The sequence below is a fragment of the Nelusetta ayraudi genome, unplaced genomic scaffold (assembly GCF_046127955.1).
Source record: "Nelusetta ayraudi isolate G7.1 ecotype Tasmania unplaced genomic scaffold, CSIRO-AGI_Nayr_v1 ptg000070l, whole genome shotgun sequence".
NCBI classification, from domain to species: domain Eukaryota; kingdom Metazoa; phylum Chordata; class Actinopteri; order Tetraodontiformes; family Monacanthidae; genus Nelusetta; species Nelusetta ayraudi.
In genome coordinates, this window is record NW_027466120.1 from 2,889,334 (window position 1) to 2,911,500 (window position 22,167).

The 22,167-nt window shown below is 43.1% G+C and overlaps 3 protein-coding genes across 4 annotated transcripts; 1 reads left to right on the top strand and 2 right to left on the bottom strand.

The window, feature by feature from the left end:
* The first annotated feature begins 583 nt into the window (after positions 1 to 583).
* Positions 584 to 6,312, top strand: ca6 (carbonic anhydrase VI). The gene is made up of 10 exons (XM_076042511.1): positions 584 to 742; positions 1,768 to 1,947; positions 2,361 to 2,509; positions 2,791 to 2,886; positions 3,685 to 3,751; positions 3,844 to 4,001; positions 4,114 to 4,240; positions 4,372 to 4,455; positions 4,563 to 4,595; positions 4,688 to 6,312. The coding sequence occupies exons 1-10, from the start codon at positions 652 to 654 to the stop codon at positions 5,320 to 5,322; spliced, it is 1,620 nt and encodes a 539-aa protein (XP_075898626.1). The 5' UTR covers positions 584 to 651; the 3' UTR covers positions 5,323 to 6,312.
* Positions 6,225 to 13,451, bottom strand: slc2a5 (solute carrier family 2 member 5). 2 transcript variants are annotated; one of them, XM_076042512.1, is made up of 12 exons: positions 12,624 to 13,451; positions 12,417 to 12,515; positions 11,779 to 11,939; positions 11,568 to 11,692; positions 11,286 to 11,438; positions 11,047 to 11,172; positions 10,771 to 10,958; positions 10,288 to 10,398; positions 10,073 to 10,174; positions 8,370 to 8,445; positions 8,003 to 8,130; positions 6,225 to 6,709 (listed from the first exon to the last, which is right to left on the bottom strand). In XM_076042512.1, exons 1-12 carry the CDS (start codon positions 12,666 to 12,668, stop codon positions 6,485 to 6,487), a joined length of 1,539 nt encoding a protein of 512 aa, XP_075898627.1. In that variant the 5' UTR covers positions 12,669 to 13,451; the 3' UTR covers positions 6,225 to 6,484. The 2 variants fall into 2 exon arrangements, with proteins under 2 accessions (XP_075898627.1, XP_075898628.1); XM_076042513.1 differs by lacking the exons at positions 12,417 to 12,515; positions 12,624 to 13,451 and having other exon boundaries at positions 11,568 to 11,688; positions 11,779 to 11,934.
* A 778-nt stretch (positions 13,452 to 14,229) lies between these two features.
* Positions 14,230 to 19,806, bottom strand: gpr157 (G protein-coupled receptor 157). The gene is made up of 4 exons (XM_076042518.1): positions 19,289 to 19,806; positions 17,330 to 17,543; positions 16,408 to 16,599; positions 14,230 to 16,195 (listed from the first exon to the last, which is right to left on the bottom strand). Exons 1-4 carry the CDS (start codon positions 19,666 to 19,668, stop codon positions 15,974 to 15,976), a joined length of 1,008 nt encoding a protein of 335 aa, XP_075898633.1. The 5' UTR covers positions 19,669 to 19,806; the 3' UTR covers positions 14,230 to 15,973.
* Positions 19,807 to 22,167: the final 2,361 nt, after the last annotated feature.

The window sequence follows — 22,167 nt, forward strand, 5'->3', positions numbered from 1 at the left end:
GATCGTGCCTTTTATATTGTGGGGTGTGTTTTTTCTTTTGTGCAATCACAGTCAAAGTGCATGTGTGTGTGTGTGTGTGTGTGTGTGTGTGTGTGTGTGTGTGTGTGCATGGCTGAAGGAAACTTGTAAGCAAGTTTTCAGGGGGAAAGGGAGGGGGACTGCTGTTTGTTAAATGTTTGTAAGACTGAAAGTTGGCATCACATGATCAAATTTCAGGAAAGTTAGCATCGCATGATCAAATTTCAGGTATTCTTATTTGTCATAAAACATATTTTAAAAATACCCTGTGGCCATTTTTGAACAATAAAAGTGAGCAAAACCCGGATTATAAAAAAAAAAAAAATAATAAAAAATCACACATCATATTCGTTGAGTTTTAAATATATACATATATATATATATATATATATATATATATATATATATATATATATATATATATATATATATATATATATATATATATATATATATATATATATATGTGTGTGTGTGTGTAGATTATTCCACTCTCGCTATGAGGGAGGCTGGAGGAAATGTGGGCGTTTTCAGCAGCTGCTCTCAACACCTCCCCTTGGCCATCAGCCGCAGCTTTAAATGTGGAGGAGACCTGGCAGGAATCACTGAGTTCTGCGGCAGAGAAGCGCAGCGATGGGGTTCTTGTCTGCGGTCGCCTGCGTCCTGTTGGTCGCTGTGGTCAGTGCTGGGACCAAGCACGATGACATTCACTGGACATACTCAGGTAGGGATTGTCATGATTTTGGTGTGGGTGTACTCAAGGGTGTCTTCTAAGACTGACTACGGTGGGGGGGGGGTGGGGGGGGGGGGGGACAAAAACCATTCAACGGATTCAGTTGAAATGTTATTGCGTCATGTGTGGGATAAATTGTTTGGTTTGCACCGTCGGCTAAGTCGTGGTTTTCACGACAGGCGACATTTAAAGATAATATTACTAAAAGTAACTGTTCAACTTGTTTGACCAACTGACGCGCGTCTCTCGGGTTTTTATTGCCACTCGAGTCTCTTCCTGGCTGGCAAAGGGTGAGGCGCATTTTTTTTTTTTTTTTTTTAACTAAAGTTAAACATTGAAACGAGAGGCGTCAGGTCGGATCCTTCGATTTCTCAAAACGTGACTTGCGACAATTGCACTTTTGATCAAAGCCTCCACGTGCGGCACAGATCATCATGTGTGACCTGTGTTCCACAACCCAGAGCCAGTAAAGAGCCTGAACACACCTCCAACTGTTTTATTTAGGGAGGCTTTGTTTGTGCGTCACTTTATGTGAACATAAAGTCAGTGTGCAGTCAACATGCACAGAATTAGTGAGTTGATGAGTTTTGCCTCTCGTAATTCTTTGTCTTTTCGCAGAGAAAATGTTTTGTATAAATAATGAGGAAAATTTGTCAAAAATTGTGTGCCAGAATGTGGACTAATGACACAATGGCAGAGACAGGATTCCATAAGTCTGACTTCAGTATCATCAGTGACAAGTGAAAACACATTTTCACTTTTAAAAGTTTAAAATTGTGCCTTTTGGTCTGACTTCTAACTTTTGTGAACCACAGTGTTTTTCTATGGCATTCATTCTGTTTTGCCCCACCCACCCCCAATGAACTAACTAGATATTAACACACACCAGTCACCGGTATTGTTTGCACTCAACTGTGTCTCCAGATGAAGAAAATAACAAGTATTCAACCTGAGACTGTTAATTTTCCATAAAAAAAAAAAAAAAATAATAGTTTTAACTCATCATCTTCACACAGAGGGAGCTCTGGATCAGATGCACTGGCCCGACAAATACGGTGCATGCGGCGGAAAAAAGCAGTCTCCCATCGACATCCAGCGGCGCAACGTGAGGTTCAACCCAGAAATGCTGCAGCTGGAGCTGAGCGGCTACGATTCTCAGCGAGGGAATTTCCTCATGTCAAACAACGGCCACACCGGTGAGACCGCAAAAAGCACCGGGGGAAAATGACACACTATGAGTGAACTTAGCGATTTAGGTGCCTCACCGCTGTTTTCACTACTCATGATGTCATGAGAAGCAGCGAAGGCTGCGAGGGCGCTTCCTTGTACTTGCTTCATGTCGCAAAACCAAATTAGCACATCCAACTGCTGTCGCATTTTACCACATCACGCCTTGATTTTACACAACATGCTGTTTTTAATTTCACAACACAAATTTATTTAGCCAAGTCTCCTCTGTACTGTTCTAATCAAACTGGCCTGTACAGACTTGTCTATCACTCAAATCAATGACAAAAAAAGTTGTTGCAACAGAGGAGACACATCCCCGTTTCCTGGATAGTTTTGAAATGATATCTATCTCGTCTTTGTCTCCCGTGTCCTCAACCAGTTAAAATAGACCTGCCTCCTACCATGGTCATCACAAAGGGTCTCCCGGGAAGATACACGGCCGTGCAGATGCACCTGCACTGGGGAGGCTGGGACCTGGAGGCCAGTGGATCTGAGCACACAGTGGATGGAATACGATACATGGCAGAGGTTAGTTTTTGGAAAGCATCCTGTGTGTGTAAACGACTTTATAATAACTGCAGTAGCACCAAGCCCTGAATACCAACACTTTTGTTTTGATAGAGCCAACTCTTAGTCAAACATGCCTTCGGAGTTGCTTGATGGTGAAATGATTGCGTGCAGTTGTGACAGGCTCTTAGTTCTTTGCTCTTTGGTTGCGGCAGTGCAAGTTATTATTGTAGGATGACTCGTGCATCACAGGGCAGTTTTTGGCACCCCGACCGACCTCACATTTCCACCTCGTATTCCAGCTCCACGTCGTCCACTACAATTCTGACAGGTACAAGAGCTTCGCCGAGGCCAAAGATAAGCCAGACGGATTGGCAGTGCTCGCCTTTTTCTATGAGGTACGTGGAAAAACCTCACACCTCTTTGTTTCCCTTTCTTCAAAGCCCTGCTTTTTCACTCTAGCCTGCCAGGTTGTGGGAGCATCCGCACCGGATGGCGGCACCGTTTCTGATATACGACCGTGACTTCTGCTGAAGGAAGTTCACGGCGAGGTCCTCGGAGAAACGATCTCGAAGGCCTTTGAAGTGACTGCTACTTTGTTGCTTGGGTCGGCCAGCTGGGTTCAAAAGCTTCTCCAAGAGTTCATTAGCCTGGTTCACCACTGAAGGAACGCTTGTTTCCAGAGGAGTGTTTTGGATCTCAGCTGGCAGAGGTCGTCACTGCAGCAACCGCACTGCTGGCATCCAGTGTGGCTGAAACTCAGCTGGACAGTCAAGTTTGCCGACAGATGATTCACGGACAATTCAAAGGATCCTTTGTTATGATAGAAGATTCTTGTTACTTACTTACTTTGTCATTATAAAGCTATGATAAAGAATCCTGCTTTATCTTTCGTACATTTCTTTTTGTTGTTGTTCATATGTTAGCCGCTGTATCTTTTAAAGAAAACAGCAACACAACTGACTGTAACAACAACGATCACATAATATAAATCAATCAATTGCAAATGGAACTAGAAATAATAGAAAGTGTAGATTACACAGTTGTGACTACAAATAACAAATAACAAAAACAAATCCTTCATCACTGTAAAATATGTTGACATACATTTTGGAAACTTTCTCAAAGGCCTTTTTGCCGGTAAAAAAAAAAAAGAAGAAAAAGAGGAAACATCTTGTCTTTGGTTTTCTTTTCAGGATGGACATTTTGAGAACACTTACTACAGTGAATTCATCTCCAACCTGGTAAACATTAAATATGCAGGTGGGGAACTGGCACATAGAGGAAAATAGACAAAGTTGATGCTCTGTCGTGAAGCATCTCAGTAATGCTTCTACTTTTTACTGTCGTTGCAGGTCAGGCCATGAACATATCCAGCCTGGACGTGCGCTCCATGCTGCCGGAGAACCTTAACCATTTCTTCAGGTACCAGGGCTCCCTCACCACACCTCCCTGCTACGAGAGCATCCTCTGGACTGTGTTTGACACGCCCATCACCTTGTCACACAACCAGGTGCAGCACGCGAAAGCCTTTTCTTATTTGTTATGTTTGTTTTTGTTTTTAATAAACTTTTGACGTAAAAGTCTTTATCAGGAAACATTTTAGCCTGTTCCTTTGTGTCCAGATTAGGAAGTTGGAGAGTACTCTTATGGACATGGACAACAAGACCCTGTGGAATGACTACCGCATTGCTCAACCTCTCAACGATCGAGTGGTGGAGTCATCTTTCCTTCCCCGTCTGGGAAAAGGAAGTGTGTAACATGTCGTGACTCAATTCAATTCTAGAAAAAAATGTCCTTCTTCCTTACTGTTACTGTTAATCACGGCCGAGCAGTGATTCCAAATCTTGCTGTTCTCGATCTCTCCTTGTTTTTCTTTCCAGCTTTCTGCCGCCAGGATGAAATAGAATCCAAGCTGTTGAAGATTGAGGGTATGATAGCATCCATTGGAAGACACATCTACAGAGGTGAGTCAGTCCCTGGGAGTCACAACACCACCATCACACATTCAGAAACCGATTTGGGTGGGTGAAAGAGCCTGTGGTTATTGTGCGCTTTTTTTTAACCCCTTAAGGTGGTGTTAACAACCCAAAGTTGCCCAGATATCGTGAGTTTGCTGCTTTATGAATTTGATCCTGTAACCACAGATGGATATTTCCGACCATCAGATCTGATTCAGGCTCCGTGTGTTTCCCTCAGATCCTCACGGCCTCTTTCCGCTGGTGCTCAGCCTCCAGGACAAACACTCGGGTAGCTTCGCCTCAACCAACCTCAAACACCCGGTTGGCTTGAACTCCTTCACCGTCTGCCTGCACGTCCTGCTGGAGTTGGCCGACATCAGCACCGTGGTCTCCTACTCTAAGGAGAACGGCGACAACGAGCTGATGATCTCCATCTTGGAGGAAGGGGACACCAGAGAGGTGGGCCTCTGGATCGACAACGAGTTCATCAACCTGCCTCACAACTACCGCTCCCACGACTGGACCAACTACTGCATCGTCTGGTCGTCCAACGGGGGCGGGGCCCAGCTGTGGATCAACGGTAAGATGGGGGAGAGCCGCCAACTGAAAAGCGGCCACACCATCAGCTCCAGCGGGGTCTTGGCTCTAGGCATTGACTACGACGGAGTGCTGGGCATCTCCACCGAACAAGCCTTCGTGGGGAAGATGACAGACGTCAACGTGTGGGACTACATGCTGAGCACGGCAGACATCCGGGACCAGATGTCGTGTGAGAGGAACAACACGGTGGCGGGGAACGTGTTCAGCTGGGGGTCCACCAAACTGAGTCTGTACGGCGGCGTGAAGCTGGACAGTGAGTACAGATGTTCCTGAAGAGGCTCCCACTGCTTCAGTTCACTGCCTCCGAGCCAAACCTCACTGAAGGTGGAGGACATTTAGAGAAGAACACGATGCCTGTCAGACACCCGTCAGTCAATATATAAAGGTCCAGTGTGTAGCTAACCCTAGCCTTAATATACTGCCCATATATACATTACTAAAAGTGTATACTTGCAGTACAATAAAATCAATTTGGTTTTTCTACCCATCGAACAGTTCTATATATATACAAGAATATACATAGAGTAAGGGTCTTGCTCCCAATTAGCTGCCATATTGCACTGCCATATTTCTAAGGAAACCAGTGTGGACACTCCAGCCCACCTGACAGCATGTTTCATATTTAGGGTGAAGGCATCTAGGTTTGTATGAACAGGCCACTGTAGTTCACTGGCAAACTCGGGAGAGGGAGGATGTGTAAAAGAGAGCGCATAATATGTAACCACTTATGTGCCTGTTTCCTTTCAAAATCAAAGTTTTGTAAAGGTGTAACATTGAATGTAACTTGCATGCTTTACCCTAAGATATGTATTCATAAATGATAGGTACCATATTATGCCCAGTTGACTTCATGAAGGTTTTGGTCTGGTTTCGAGACAGAACTCTGAAAAAGCCCCCTTGTGATGCCGTAACGGTGCCCTAATGTATACACAATAGTGACCCCAGACATATTTATGCTCCACTCTCTGAGGGCAACATCTTCTTGTGACTCTTTCCTAACATGTGGAAGGTCCAACAAAGCATCAATTTGAACAGGATGCTAAACAGTTAAATTAAAATGTGTTGCTGTTATTGTTAATATAATTGCATTATTTTTGTATTTGGCTGAAAACAGAGGGCTTATTATCTGAATATTGTTTCAGTTCAATTAATGTATGGGACTTTAACGTTTACTATTTTTAATGTTTTTTATTTAACTCAAACTATGTCTTTAAGCTTCAGAATGTATCAAGATATTAATATTAATAAAGAGAAAAAAGTGGCTCTTTGGCGTTGCTGTTGTTTTGTATATTTTATTTAACCATTCACATTCATCCAACAAGTGCTGCAAATACAAAAAGTTAAGTTAAAACTAAATTATGACACTCTCGGTATGCTACAGTACCCCTCAGAGTATAGACTTCCTGAAGGTGAAGGCAAAGGGTCTTGTTTCTCCTCAGAAGGCCGTGACCTTCACCCTGTCTTCCAGGCTCTCTCTGCTTCCTTTCAGCGACAGGTCACCGTAGCCCAGACTGATTTCCACTTTGTTTCTTTTGGAGAACATCTGGCAGATCTCCAGGAAAGTCTTGTTCTTGGTCTCAGGGACCACAAACCAGATGTAGACCAGTGTGACCAGACAGATGAAGGAAAAGATGATAAAACTGTAGGAGCCCAGGCCTTCCTAGAGGACGCAGGATGAGAGCAAATGTGATCAGCATGCTTTCCAGACAAAATGCTGGGAAAATATGTTGGCCAGAAAAAGGTTGTAAAAAGCGCAGAGCGTAATGGCATGCTACTTTAGTTTGAGCGCCCTTTTCTTAGTTCCTGTTAGTCAAACACACCTTCAGTTTTGTTTAATTTCTACTTTGCGGATGAAAACTTTGGGAGGAAGTAAACATCAGTGAAGCAAAATGTTTGTGGCCAAGATTAGAAAAGCATCATGATAAAACTGATCCTAATAAACAAAGAAAAATGACTCATCGGTGAGAGAATCTCAATGTTAGGAAAAGGAATGTTAGTGATAAAGTTCAACTCTTACATTGTTCCTTTGTACTGTCTGTATGAATTAGGACCACTGATTAAATAATAAAAAAAAAAACAAGTGAAGGACCATGGAAACACTGGGTAACAAGTAAATATGACAAGTAAATGGCTTTTACACATATAATGGCATATCCAATTTTAAATTGCCTGTAGCTTAACTTCACTCATTTTTTTAAAACTACTTTGGAGAGAACTCTGGTCATTAATAACAAAAAACACTACATATTTGTTGTTGAGATCTCAAGACTTATTATTGGAGATAAGATTAGGATGAATTTTGGAATATCATTTGTTTCTTATTCATAGGACTCTGATATTAGTGAGAGGAAAACAGCTGGGGCCGCCTGTCCAGATGAAACAAACTCAATAAACCACGAGAGAGGTAAACATGAATTTACCAGTGTTACAAAACGTACCACTTTGAAATCAGGAACTCTTTCATTTGAGGGGATGAATTTGAAGATTTAAAAATTTTGTCAGGCCCTAAAGCAAACATCTTAACAACAGCCTGCAATTTGAGGTAAATCTTCCCGGTGAGAACATGACCAAGGTTTAGGGTTGCCACCTCCTAGAGTTTCAAATCCAGGACATCTCGGGGGGGGAGTATGTCTCAAGTCTCTAAGTTCATTACGGGACAGGTTTTTTAGTTGCCAAATATGGGACAATCGAGTATTTTACAGGAGTAGACCACAGACGGAAATCAAATGAGGTTTTGTCATTTTCCCTAAAAAACGGGACAAATTGTGTCCCAGGAGAGATTTTATTTTTCCCGGGACAGGTGGTGAAAAAAGAGAACAATTCTGAGAAAAACGGGACGGGTGGCAACCCTACCAAGGTTTTCCTGCCGTTTACACTGAAAAAAAAATGAAACAAAACACTGACATGACTTTCTTCCAAGTGACTAAAGGACTGTAGAAATTGCTTATCTGACCTCTAGGAAGGGGAAGACGAGGCCGACGGTGAAGTTGGACAGCCAGTGGACAGACCCGGCGACCATGAAGGCGGCGGGCCGGGCCGACTGCCTGAACATCTCGGTGGTGACCACGTAAGGGATTGGACCTGCAACAGATCACTCAGATGTGGTCAACCGCCAGCCAAACAGGTTTAGACGCGCCATCACTTCCCAGCGTTTGGCCGAGGACGCTCACGTCAACCAAACAAACCCGGCGTGTATCATTACATGTCTGCTCGCGTCTAAACAACACTCCACTCTGATGGAGGCCAGAGTGTTGTCATCGGCGGGCGGGTGTCGAAACAACCTCCCCAACCACCCACGACGCTTGCTCGGTCACACTCACTGGGTCCGATGGCATGTCCGATGACGTAGATGATGATGCAGGCGATGCTGATGTAGGACATCCACGTGATGCTCTCCTGCCAAAACACACCACCGCCAGCAGATGGTATTATTAGTCGGGGTGACGCGACGCTTCCCAGCAAAAATAAACGCGCCAATGATCCCCCTAATGAGCGGGCAGGAGTCGGATTTGAAGGCCACACCTGGGGGATTATTCATGCACCTGGTTTTTAGTTTCTAAACTTGAGACGTGTGAGGCAGGTGAGATTACAGGGTGGAAGAGGGCAGCCCGTCCTAATGTCTGGCGTCCCGCTTGCGGGAGGTGAGTGTGATTGTTATTTTGTTGAAACGTCTTAACAGCTCTCTCCTCACCGCAACACACAACTCAGCACCTTTTTTTTCATGCTGAATACATGATGCAACACGTATTAATGTGACAGTGGTTTGTGGTGGCTGTTTTGACCGCAGGCCATTGAAAATATACTAAACAGTCGCCATCTGGTCAATGTCGACTTGCAAATCGAATGAGTGGATGTATCTCTGTTGGAGTCACTTGCATTCATTTTTTAAATTTACTTTTTGCTCTTCGGCCTGTCACGCTTTCATTGATCCCTTAATTTGCGTCAGAGCCACAAATCCTTCCTCATCCCATAATAGTCCCACACCATTACTGAGTTCTCAGAGTTTGCAGAATGAGATCTCCAACACACAACCTCTCCCTGCTCCCTCATTGGATACGCAGTAGTGGACAGGTGCCACTCATACCTGGCTGGATCTGTTGTAACTCACGTGGCATAATTACCATATCCCTGTGTGACGTCATGCAGGGCTGCTTTCTAGAACCGATTTAGCATAGGACAGTGCAGCAAAGAAAAAAAAAATAAAGGAACTAAAGCTAAAACTTAACTACTAAATGAATGTTTATCATTTGTGAACAGTGTTGGCAAGTCCCTCCCCACTACTGTAATTAAACTACTTTTTGAGTCACGGAGTAATGTAATGGGATTACTGTGGCAAAACTTGTAATTATATCATAATTACTTAATCAAGTAACGAGTTTGTGCATGCAACGTCACTGATATGCGACGACGCACCAAAACAAGCATGGCGGCAGCAAAAGGAAAAACACTGATTGCTTTTGATAGCTGTAAATACAAACATTATTTTGAGTTCATCTCGTCTAAATCAAACAATATTGTGGTACGTTTTAGGTTATGTGCAGGAAACGTTCTCAACTTCAAAAATATCCACGTCTGTTAGTTTATCTTTTATACCTCAAGTAATTAGTCATTAGTAATTGATTACTTCTGAAACAAAGTAGTTGAAGATAGATTAATTTTTTTTTTTTTTTAAAAAAAGAAGTCATCAGTAATCAGTAGTTGGATTACTATTATGAAGTAATCCCAATAAGATAGAGATAGATGTGCATATTTTTGTTTGAAAATATTGTTGAATCGCGTGAAGTGAAAATTGCATAATTTACAAATTGCAAGAACAAGTGCAGAACCTTCCTCAGCCGTCGCTACTTGATCAGTCACCTCACTTGAGAAAGGGACATTTAATTTTAACCTAAAGGAAGGAACAATGTTCTTTCAACAGTAATACCCGTTCACCTCTATATGAAACTGCATGCTGAGCCAGTAGAGGGCAGCAGAGTAAAACATTTAGGCTGTGGTCGATCAAGCTGGCGCTTCTGTCGTGTACCTGGAAGTTAAGAGCGACGGTGAGCAGCACGCAGGCACCGCAGCAGATCCCGAAGCCACAGAGGAGGAGCAGCCGTCGTCCCGAGGCCTCCACGATGAACACCTGGTGGGTGAGGCAAAGAGTTCACGGCTGCTGTCTCCCTCGAGGTAATGTAACTACACTAACACAGTGCCCCCAATCGTTCAGTCAAAAAAAAAAAAAAAAAAAGCACCTACGGCAACGATGGTCATGACGACGTTGACGGCACCTGTTCCCACGGTGACGTACTGGATGTTATTTTCGTCGACCCCTGCGCTGCCGTATATGCTGTTGGCATAGTAGTAGATCTGAAGACAGGGAGAAACATGCTTGAAGTAATTCAATAGCAAGGACTGAGGTATGGTATTGTATTATATTTCTTTCAGTATATATATATATGTATATACATATATATATATAAAATTCTGATGCATAGATGATGGTAGAAGTCAAAGCCATTGCACCCAAATATACTCGTGTATATATAGCATATCACCAGGGGCCTTCAAATGAGTGACAATTTAATGATCAATGAACAGACAGACCATAGAGACATAAGGTGATGTAAGAAGAAATGATCTTAAAAATGTTACACTGAAATGAATAAATGAATGAATGATTGATTTACTTGGGTCAGAAAAAAAGAGATGAGGACAAACAGAGTGAGGGGCTGCACTCACAGCGTTGACCCCCGACAGCTGCTGGCCCATGTTCATGACGATGACGGAGACCAGCTGCCAGCGGAGGGAGCGCTGGGACAGCAGGCTGAGCACAGACAGGTGTCCCTCGGCGCGCTCCGACTGCTCCTCCAGACGCATCTCCGTCAGCTCCGCCTCCACGTTGTCCCAGCCGCGCAGCCGCTGCAGTGCTGCAGGGGGCAGGCGACACCGCACGGTGTCATCCGTGTTTCTCCCACTTTTTCTGAGTCGACGGGCGGCGTTTTTGTGTTTCCTTGCCTTTCTTTGCCGTCTTCTCGTCTCCTCTCTGGATGAGCATATACCTGGGGCTCTCGGGGAAGAAGGGCAGCAGGATGAGCTCTATCGCAGCAGGAATGCCAGTCAATCCCAGCATAAGAGGCCAGCCTGAAGGCGGAAGGAGTGACAACATTGTTTCTTAAATCATGGGAAAGCCGCTGTACTTCTGCTGTGGTAGACGAGCAGGTATACTCAGATCAGCGAAGGAGATTTTACTGTACCTGTGTTGTTTCCCAGTATTTGTCTGATGCCTATCACTTGTGCACAGAGGATGCCGATGGTAATAAAGAGCTGTGGGACGATGCCAAGGGCTCCCCGCAGGTTTTTAGGCGCCAGTTCGCCCAGATACATGGGCACAACGTTGGATGAAAGACCTTTAGAACAGAAAAACAAAATGAGGAAATGCATTGAATCTTTGATAAAAATAAAAATAAAAATAAAAATAAAAATAAAAATAAAAACCTCCCTTAGTCACAATCACATGAGTATCAACGTAACCCAACCTGCGCAGATGCCGACGATGAAGCGGGCAGCGATGATGATCTCGAAGGACTTGGCGATCTCGCTGCATCCCATCATGACAGCAGGTACAATGGAGAAGATGTTGTTGAACAGCAGGGTTCCCTTCCTGAGACAGAATGGATGGATGCACCTCAAGTCAGTTGTAAAGGAACACGTCAGACTCAGATAAAGAGTCAGGAAGAGAAGCTTTACCTCCCTAGTTTGTTGGCCAGCGGTGCCACCATCAGAGAACCAAAGAAGCCTCCCAGCGGATACATGGACACTGAGAGCGACCACAGCAGAGTCAGGAGGCTGTCTTCCATGGGTCTGCCGTAGCGCTCCAGGTGGGTGTTGTTGTAGAACTGCTTCATGTGCTGGTGGAAGCATATCATCATGTAGGTGACACCAGAACCTGCATTATTATGCATTAAAGTATCGTGCAAAACTTAATTTAAAGTCAAATGTGTCCTGATGGTAGTATGGAAGAAGACACTCCCCAGCAACGAGGAGTCCATCCATTTCCTTTGTGACATCATAAAGGGCACTTGTACATCACTGACAGCACTTCAATGTTAGTGACAACATCCCCAGACCCCTGAGACTATATTGCAGCTATTTATCAAACTTCCCCATCAGTTATAGTGAGAAGTGCAACATTTTAGCAGGCCGCCATAATCAAAGGGCTAAAATGCAATTTTCTGTGTTTGTTTTTGCATTGTTAATGTTGTCAGGCAGATCCACTGGTGTCCAGGACAAAACAATACTTATTTATAAATCTATATAAATAAGTGTATAGAATTATAAATAAGCATAATATTGAAGTTTTCACATTATTTCCCAGCTCAGATTACCACTGATGGAGAGTTGACGACAGCCACATTATATCCATACTGGAATGATGAACCAAATGCAGATATGAGCGTCGCCAGGGCCAACACCACAGTTAATCTCTGCCAGTGAGGAGCACAGAGGACATGTCATCAAAAGTATCAAAAACATCACAAACATGCTAACGAATGGTGGCGTGACGATAACACGTTGAAAAAAAAACCGCTCACCCCTCTCCTCTCCACAGGCTTCAGCCAGTCATCGGTCTTCTCCATGGCTCTTTATTATGGACTCGGCCTCTGCACTAATGTCAGTCCACTGAAAGGACCGACACTGTCGCTGAATTCCCCTCTGCCCTTTGAACGCCAGCTCAGAGAGCTGGACGCCACATCGCTGTGAGATGCAAAATGCTGGTTAAATGTTAACTCGTGATAAGGTTGCATCTATGGTTTATGACTATACACACTGTCTCAATTAATACAGGCATGAAAACATGTAAACGTAAGCATGTCTTACATAACTGTTGACATTTGTTGACACGTGTGATAACACCACGTGTGTGTTCACCTGGAAAGACCGCTACTATTGCGACACCAGGGGAGTCTGCTGCGCAGAACCAGAAATGCCATAGGGGAAGAATTAAAAGAGAGAATTTATCCTTTAATCCTTTCATTTTTCAAAATGTCACAGTTTATTTGCATTCCGTGAGTCAGAACCAGACAGAGCACAACAGAACACCTTGAGAACAGGTAAATATAGCATTAATGAACAAGGGGGGGGATATTAATGCAAGCTTAGTTTCACATTATTGAATAAAGCCCCTGGTGATGTCATAGGCAGCAATTTATTGTTTGATCAATCAGTTCCAATAGAGTCAATCACAGTTTAATGTGCCTGTCCTGCACCTGTCCACATGCCCACCGTACTGCACTGACATCCTGTTGTCAAGTTCCTCTCCAGAGCTCCACATACAGCAGGAAGCTAAAAATCAAATGCTCTTTTCTGGGGCTACATGTACTTTTATTCCAAAGGTCTTTGCAGCTTTTCTGAAGATGGTTGATTGTGCAACGTGAAAAACATTGTTGATTGTGAAAAACAAAAGACCTCCAAACAGATAGAATACAGGGCTTGAATCTGTTTACCTGCCACCACTGCACTCATGTTGGAGATTATTATTTGTGTATCAAAGGGGGGGGGGGGAAACACAGCACGCCGCATTCTGTGTTTTCTATGTGTAGCGAGTGTTCTGTCACTTCTTGTTAAAATGTCCTTTGGCTGCTGTGATCCGGTGCCTTTGGTGGACTGTGTGCTTGAGAATTGGCTCGGAGAAACCCTGACACAGCCAAATGAACAGCCTGTGTTGTAAAAAAAAAAAAAAAAAAAAAAAGTATTCTCCATTAACTTGCCTGGTGAATGGTCACCCCTTGCTGCACAGTGAGGGCCTCAGTTCGCTTTAATTTAATGAATTAAGTGGGCTGGGTGCCAGCGGGGGACAGAGAACAAACCTCTTCATTTAAGTGTTTCACCGGGGCTCAACTTGCTTCAATGTCAGCCAAAAAACTCTGAAACCGCACAGCGGACCTAATTTCAGCAAGAAACACAGAGAGGGGACCTTAACAGTCGTCACCGCCCGGTTCGGGCGCCATAAATTCTTCCCGCACTCAGCCTGACGTGGTATCGAGCGCTGTGTCAAGGTAACAGATGGAGCGGAGAGAATGAACTCCGCACCGCAACGCATTCATCCAGACCGCGGGCCGACATTAAGACTCAACGCAAAAATGATTCTCACAAAACCGGAATATTTATTTTTCTTTTGATATTTTCACTGTAAACAGCCTGAAGTTGACTCTGTGCTGTAAATACTGCGTGAGAACTAACCGCCCACCTAAGACTCCCGTGTTGTTGCAGCGTAATCATTGGTCTGCCAGAGCTGATATACAGTAGAGGGATACTGAAGCGGCACCATCCGCCTCTGTGGTGCATCATTTACCAAACAGATGGGCAAAGTCTGGACACACAAAATATTGCTCTCTGTGTGAGTCAAGCAAAAACAATTCTATTTGTATGTGCCTAGATCTACTTATGCTTTATATTAAAATTGAAAACTAGCTCTATCCGCCTGGCTATCACGTATATTTTATTTTGTTGTATTAATACGTTCTGTCCCTTGATAAAAATAAAATGAAACTGAAGAAAACTGACAAAGTATCAACATGTTGGCTCTCTCCTCCCTCACTTTCAATAATGTGGCTTTCTCAGCTCTGTGGACGGCACCCCAGGACTCATTTTCATCTTTGACAGTACGCCAGAGAGATAGCGGGTATTAAGCCACAATAGTCGGGTCAGTCCTGTCTGGGGTCATCAGGTTTATCCCCCCAGTCACTCGGTAATGCACTCAAGCAACAGCAAGGCTGAGCTATTGGGAGCCAGCGGCAATAAGGCGAGAGTTCATAGAAGAAGAAGAAGAAGGAGAAGAAGAAGAACTGACGCTCCAGTTTCCAGGAGGAAGGAAGGACGGACGGCATGTGATGATGATGATGCGTCACGCATCCTGACCACAACGACCAAAAAGATGCTAAGTTAATTTTAGTGAAATATCAGACAGCTTTTGCAACAATCCTCGCCAGAAATGTTGCAACGTTGAGGTGAGGAGAGAGAACCGATGTTGAGAGACCTGATCGTCCCAAGAGAACTCCACATTGACAGGATGCTCATAAGCTCTTGGTGTTAAAAAAGGAAAAGTAAAAAGCTTTAAATACACTAATCTTTTTGAGTAATGGATCCGATATTTATTTTTTATGAGAAATGACACTGTAGATTTTGTAGGAAGTAGAATTCAAGTCAAAATAACATTTACAAATGACTACACAGTGTCTGGCCAGTGTCTGGCCTTAAAATATCAGTAACAAAATGTGTCAACTTCAAGCTATTTACAAAAAGGTATGACAGCCACAGTGGGTTTGGGCTGTGCAAAATAATTTCCACAAAAAGATGTTTAACAGTACAAGTGTCTAATATTCAGTGTGTTCAGTCATAAAATTCATACATACTGCATTGAGAAAAATTAAGCAAGATTATGGTGCAGCGGTCATTTGAGTCCTCAAAAGATTCACAACTGTTTGTTTTTTTTAAACAAAAAATGATCTCAAGTTCTTACAACCAACAAACTCTGGAAGGCAAAGCTTAGTAGCAAGTTTAGCTGAGTTAATACATACAATTTTTGCAATCCAGTTTGAAGCTATAACAAAATAACTTCAACATTTGCAGAATGTTTGTCATCGTCATAACTCCATGCAGCTCTTATTGCTGGACAACGTTTGCATTAATTCAAGGCCTGTGGACAAGGTAAAAGCGAGGTACCAATTTTTGCAGCACATGAACGTAGACAGTCTATCATAAATAAAACAACTCAACCACCTTCACAGTACTAATGTCCAATATGTAAACCTTTGCCGGCAGTGTTTCCTGTGTGAATCACTCAACAGTACATTCAGAAAGCATCATCCCTATTAATCATGATGCAAAACTCTCCCCTCATGTGACACAATGACGTGATGTTTCACACCCACTGTGTCCAGTATCATCTCACAATCTGGCTCTGGCTCGTTCCGTCTTCTTCTCCCCTTTTGGTCGAGGGGTCCTGTCCCGACGGCAGCCTGTTGGGGGCGCCTTGTGAGTTCGAGGCACCTGCCCGACCCTTGGAACAGCAGCACAATGTTGCACAGAGCCGTGTGCGAATCGGTCGGGTGCAAAAAACAAACATGATGCAGTTGGCTGCTCCCTGTGCGGTGTTGCCGATACCCTTTGAGACCAAAAGGGAAAAAAAGGAAATAAAGACCAGCACATGAGGATTGGCCATGTAATCTGGAACAACATTTCCACTGATGAGTCTCATACACAGCCCCTGATTTATTATTGAGGTTACACTAACACATGATAACCCTTTTAACTGGACCGTGGTATTTTAAAACCGAAAAATCTCACTAATTTTTCTTCTCCGTTTTTCAAACTTACGTGTAAAGTGACCAGCACTGGGTTCTGTCTGACCGGAGAGTCGACCAGGAGCAGGATGAAGCGCACTGTGCTCCAAATGCGCAGGACGATGAAGATAATGGGAATGAGTGTGAGCTTGACGTCCGCCATGGAGAAGTGGTGAGACTGAGACCTGTTGGGCAGGATGGGGCGGTACTCAGAGAGCGCAGCATGCTGCAGCAGAGAGGAAAGAGGAAGCAGTAAAATCAATAATACAATACAAAATGTTGATTTGCGTGGCAGCTGGAAGTGACAACAGCTTTTTCACCACCATTTTCTGTTCTTCTTTGTGAAGCAGTGAATTGCAAAAATGTCAAAGACAGCGCAGATGATTTTGCGCTTAAAGCAAAGGGATACTCGCAGAATCTAGCATTGCATGGCTCAACCAGCAGATACAACTGTGAGTGAGCCAACAAATGCCAAAAGTGTGTGGTCTGACACATTAAAGGTTCTCATGGATACGAAAAACTGGAGTGGGAGTCCATAATTAGCATCAGGTAAGCTGAGGCTTTTATACGTAAACATATTTTAAACCTCCTGTGCAGATCGAGGGGTAAAACAGGAGCATATTGGAAGGATGTGTCAACATTACAATAGATATTTCTATTCATGCTAGCTGCTAGTGACAGCCAGACCAGTTTGTCATATCGTCCAGGCTAAGATAACACTTAAGTGTGCATCTAAAATTTTTTTTTGAAAGGGACACTTGATTGTTGCTGACCGTCTTTAATTTTTTGATAGAATTGTCTGGGCCTTGCACCCCTTTAATATTTTGACTTGAGAGTGTGTGTTTCTGTCCATTTGCTAACATTGCAATTAACCCATTTAACATTTCTCAATTGCCTTTGCATTTCATATAACAGGAAAGCGTGTGCATGTGTTAAAATCTCTGGTTGCTCCTCACCACTGTGTAGATGTGCCTCTTGATCAGGATGTAGATGACAGGCAGCATGAGGTACGCCATGAACTCCCAGATCTTCCCCGTCAGCAGCATCCAGAGGACGCGGTTCGAAGCGTCAATCCTCACCCAGCACCAGCCCACCGACACCTCTGACGCGTCGTATCCTATTTTGCTGAGGGCCAGGGCAGCGATAGTGATGACCAGTGGAACGCCCCAGCTGAAGGATAAAGTTGATAGCTATCGTCAACCTCGTGTGAAAGGTCAACCTTCACTTCTTCAAATGTCTCACTTTTTTTTCCTCACTGTTTTGCGTGAAAACACCGGCGATGGTGGGGTGAATTGTCACATACAACTAACGTCACAAGAGAGATTTTCTTTTGTATAAGACTTGTTAGGCCTGCTTAGTTTAGAAACAAATCAGTTGAGCTGCACGAGCTCAGCATGCAAAGCATGGAACAAAAGCCTTATATAAGCTCATTTAAAAGCAACGTTTTTTGCATTTCACCCACGGCGTTGCTTCTCCCCACTTAAAAACACAACTATTTTCATGCAAACATATGGTTGACTATTAAAAACATCACCGTGTACAGTCATGCTGTGTGCGTCTGTTATGTATGCAGGCCTCAAATAAAAAGCTCTGTTGTGTGATCTTCACTTCAATGGAATGTTGGGGGATTCACTGGAACAAAATTAGAATGGCAGACACAGGCGCCGCGTTGAGACCTACCCAGGGGTGAAACTGCTCTTGTGTCAAAAAATAGATCAATTGTTTTGTGCGGTGAATCACCCCCTTAACATCTTCACAATCTAAAAGGGACAGCTCATTAATGTGCGGAGGGAAAGCCGACAACAAAGGGCAGAACGCATTATAATTCGAGGTACTCAGATTCTGGTTTACAGGGAAAAACAAGTGGTTCATTTAAACACGTGAAAAGCTTTTAATAGATGCACTTTGAACAGTGGATGCTTGTTGCGCTTCCTCAGAAACCACACACACACAATACAAAGTACAGCTGTATACCCAAACAGTATTAGTATTAAGGGAAAATATTTGGTTGTGGGGTTTGTATTTGGCAGATGCTAACGTTTTACGATAATATTCCATCTCGCACTTGGGCAACAATTTTGTCCATCTAATACTTTATGCAATATTGGATCCTAGTTATGAAGAAAACCCCACTGAAAAACATTGCATTACAACTGGTTTGAATAGTAAATATATATATATATATATATATATATATATCCATGCGTGTCTGATACATTACCAGCTTATATTTCCTTTCATTTTAAACAACGCTCTAGCAGTCTTCGGCTTTTAAATTGGTTTATTTAAACTAATGTTTGTACACATTTGTAATGTTAGTGTCATTTGCGCTCGATTTAGCTTCAATTACAATTCAACCTAGCAATAATGCTCACTCAAAAATATCACTGTCATATAAATATCTCCAGTACCAGCAAATAACTAGGTCAGGCATGGGCAAACTACGGCCATATGTGGCACATTAAGCTTCTTAATCCGGCCCGCCGAACTTGAAGAAATTATATGAATTTTCGTCCATTTTTTCAGTGTTCAAAGAGTCCTTTCACTAAAGAGCTAAATGCTGCGGGGCTTTAAAGACACTGACTTTATATGTAACTTTGCTTTTGTTCATTTTCAGTTGACATTTTCTACATATCCCATAATACTTTCTTTTTTTTTCTCTCCTCCTCTGGGGTGGGTCACCAAAGCACTCCATCCATCTGCTCCTCCTTTCAGAACCCATTGTGGCCCACCAGTCCAAAAAGTTTGCCCAACCCCTGACTTGAGTTATATTAGAGTTTAGAATAGAACGCTTACATTTCCCAGAATGCTCCACGGTTTAAAACGGCCATCTACAATTAGCATTTAATTGGCCCAGCAGCGAAAGTGGCGCGTGAGTGAGCAACCAGCCAACCGACCGACCGACCTCTTCTTACCTGACCAGGTGGAAGAACAGCACCAGGCTGTCGGCCACCCTCTGGCTCGACCTGACGATGAACACGTACAGGTAAATGGCGATGGCGACGGTCCAGAAGAACGAGCTGCTGTTGGCGAAGGTGGACACGGCCCCCTGGGCGATGCAGCCCGGCGAGTCGCTGCGGAAGACGCTCCACACGCCGTAGCCATAGGAGACGGCGGAGAGCAGGTCCGTCACCGACAGGAAGAGCAGCAGCCGGCGCGGGGTGGTCCTCAGGTCGGACCACGCCATGTAGGTCAGTATGATGAGCGAGGAGCCCGCGAGCGACAGGGCGCACGAGCACAGCACGAGCACCTGCTCGGAGAAGTAAACGACCGTCTCGTTGCCGCCGCTCGCCATGGTTTTCAGCCGGGGGTGAACGCTTTCAAAGCGGGCGCAAAGTTCGACAGAGGAAGCGTGGTGGTCTACTGCCGTGGCAGAGGAGACCCATGAGTCTTGAGGTACTAGTCCGTTATAAAAAAAAAACAAAAAAACTTTTCCCCCTCCAGCGGGAGTTAGACCCCTCCTCCGCCGGGGTTCCTCCCCCCCATGTCTCTCTCGGCTCGTTGCAACATCCGGAACCAAAAGCAGAAGTCGGTCAGCGGGTGATGGACCGTCATGTTGGTCTATTTCTGTTCGGCGCTTGTGTCACCCAACGCAGTACATATGACAGCATGGTCTAAGTAAACAGGATTTGTTTACCAGAGGTGGCAATAGCGTTCACATTCTGTGCTGAAGTAAAAGTACGGATACTTGTGTAAAGAAAAAAAAGAAAAAAAAGACTCTGTAAAAGTAAAGTACAGGTTCTGAAATGTACATCAGTAAAATGTAAAAATGTTTTTTTTTTGCAATTAATGAAACTATACATGTGTTGATTAGCTAGATACTCTGAAATAATCTTCCTCTGAAATATGATCCTTTTTATAGTTAACTTCACAACAGCATAGTTCAAATGGCTCCGCTTCAAGCAGCAACAGCTATATTGATAAGTTAATTACTTTTCATAGAATTTGTGTCTTTGAAACACCTTTAAACACAAAAGTAATGAGTGTGTTTTTTAAGTGGAGGAGTAGAAAGTACAGATATGTGTACGTAAATGTAGAAAGTAAAAGTGAAAATTTGTCAGAGAAATAAATCCTCAAAGTACAGGAGCCTGAAAAATCTACTCAAGTACAGTAACAAACAAAGTATTTGTACATTTTCCATTCCCACCTCTTTAGTTCACGCACAGAACTGGTGACGTCAGACTTGTGTTGCTTTATTTGTTGCACAAGTTGGTCTTCCCGTTAATGACTGCAAAAGTATACGCCAATGTTTAAGCACAACAGCAGTAGCCAAGAGAAAAAGTTACATCAACATTTTAGTAGGTTGAGTGTTTGTTGTGTTTGTTGTACATGTCTTCTTTTCTATTAGTTATTTTTAATACTGCATCACATATCTCAACAATATTTATTTTCACTGCAGACAAACCATTTTGGTATCAAGTTGATGAATAGCCCACTTAAAATGCTTACAAAAAGATTTTCTTCAATTCGTGTAATCTAATTGTGCACTCTGGCCTGAAATAATGCAGTTCATTTGGCCCAATGATAATTTCAGCAGCGGCGATATTGTCTCAGCTCAAAACATGTTTCTTGTACCACCGTCTCCTCAGAATTTTGTGGCATTGTGTTTCGTGTCGAGGGGGAAAATTTGGATCGAGACATAACGCGATGGAGCGTGTCAGAGAATGAAAGCAGATGTTTTTGCACAGCCGCAGGGCAGAAATACCTTTGTCCCAGAGTTTGCTGCAGGGCATGTCGGCTTTGTATTAGCTTTTCATGTTATTACCAAAAGCAACCTATTGCATCATGCTCATAGCGCTTTCAGCTGACTGTGTGCATTGAAGACTTGATTCATATAGAATGCTTGATTTGTTCATTGACTTTCAATGAAAAAAGACGTTAATTTTTTCCTGAGAACCTAAATTTCACAATGAAAAATGTGTAAGGAACACATTATATTACCCTTAAATAATGTTGAGGGTCCAATGTGACCCATTTATCCATTAGAGAACAGTAAAAACACCCTAAACATTTATTCTCTGACTTTAAGTTGACTCCTAATGGGTCACATTTCAACTTTCTTTTCTTTTTTCTTTTTAAAAAAAAAAAAAAAAAAAAAAAGTTGTTTAAAAGTAAATGTTGAAGGTACATTATGACCATCACAGTATCTACAGATGAATTGCTCTTTCCTGCCACTACACTGTTATAGTGATATTAACTACCCGTGTAAAAAAATGTTTGATTAATTGCAACTAATTTAATTTAATCGATTAAATTCTTAATAGACAATTAATCGATAATCGATTAATTGTTAACATCCCTTGCCTGAACTTAAGCTATTTCTTGTTTTTCAACACATCGTAACTTATATATATTATAGCACTGGTGATGCTCCTCAGCCCATATTACACGAACAAACTTCTTGTTTTGTTTTTGACACTTTGTTTTGGTCTCTGTGGCTGGATGGGTAATAAAGGAGACCTGACTGTCTGGAGATAAAACATGGCTGATCTTTTGCACAACGGTGTCAAAGTTCACCTGGTGTGTTTCACTTTCTGTATACTGATGTACACCTATGGCCTCACCAACACCTAGACTAGAGGACTTACTCTAAGCTGTTTTTTTTTTGTTTTTTTTGTTCCCCCCGCCCCCCACAGTTCATCCTAGCAGTTAGCACGAAACTGCTGCAAGTGCATCTGCTGACGACGTCCTCGGTCTGCAGAGACCTCATCAGAATTGCTTACACCTGCATCCACGTCAGCTAAATGCTTTGTTCTGTTTCATCGTATCTGCTTTTAGCTTGTTGAGCTGTGGT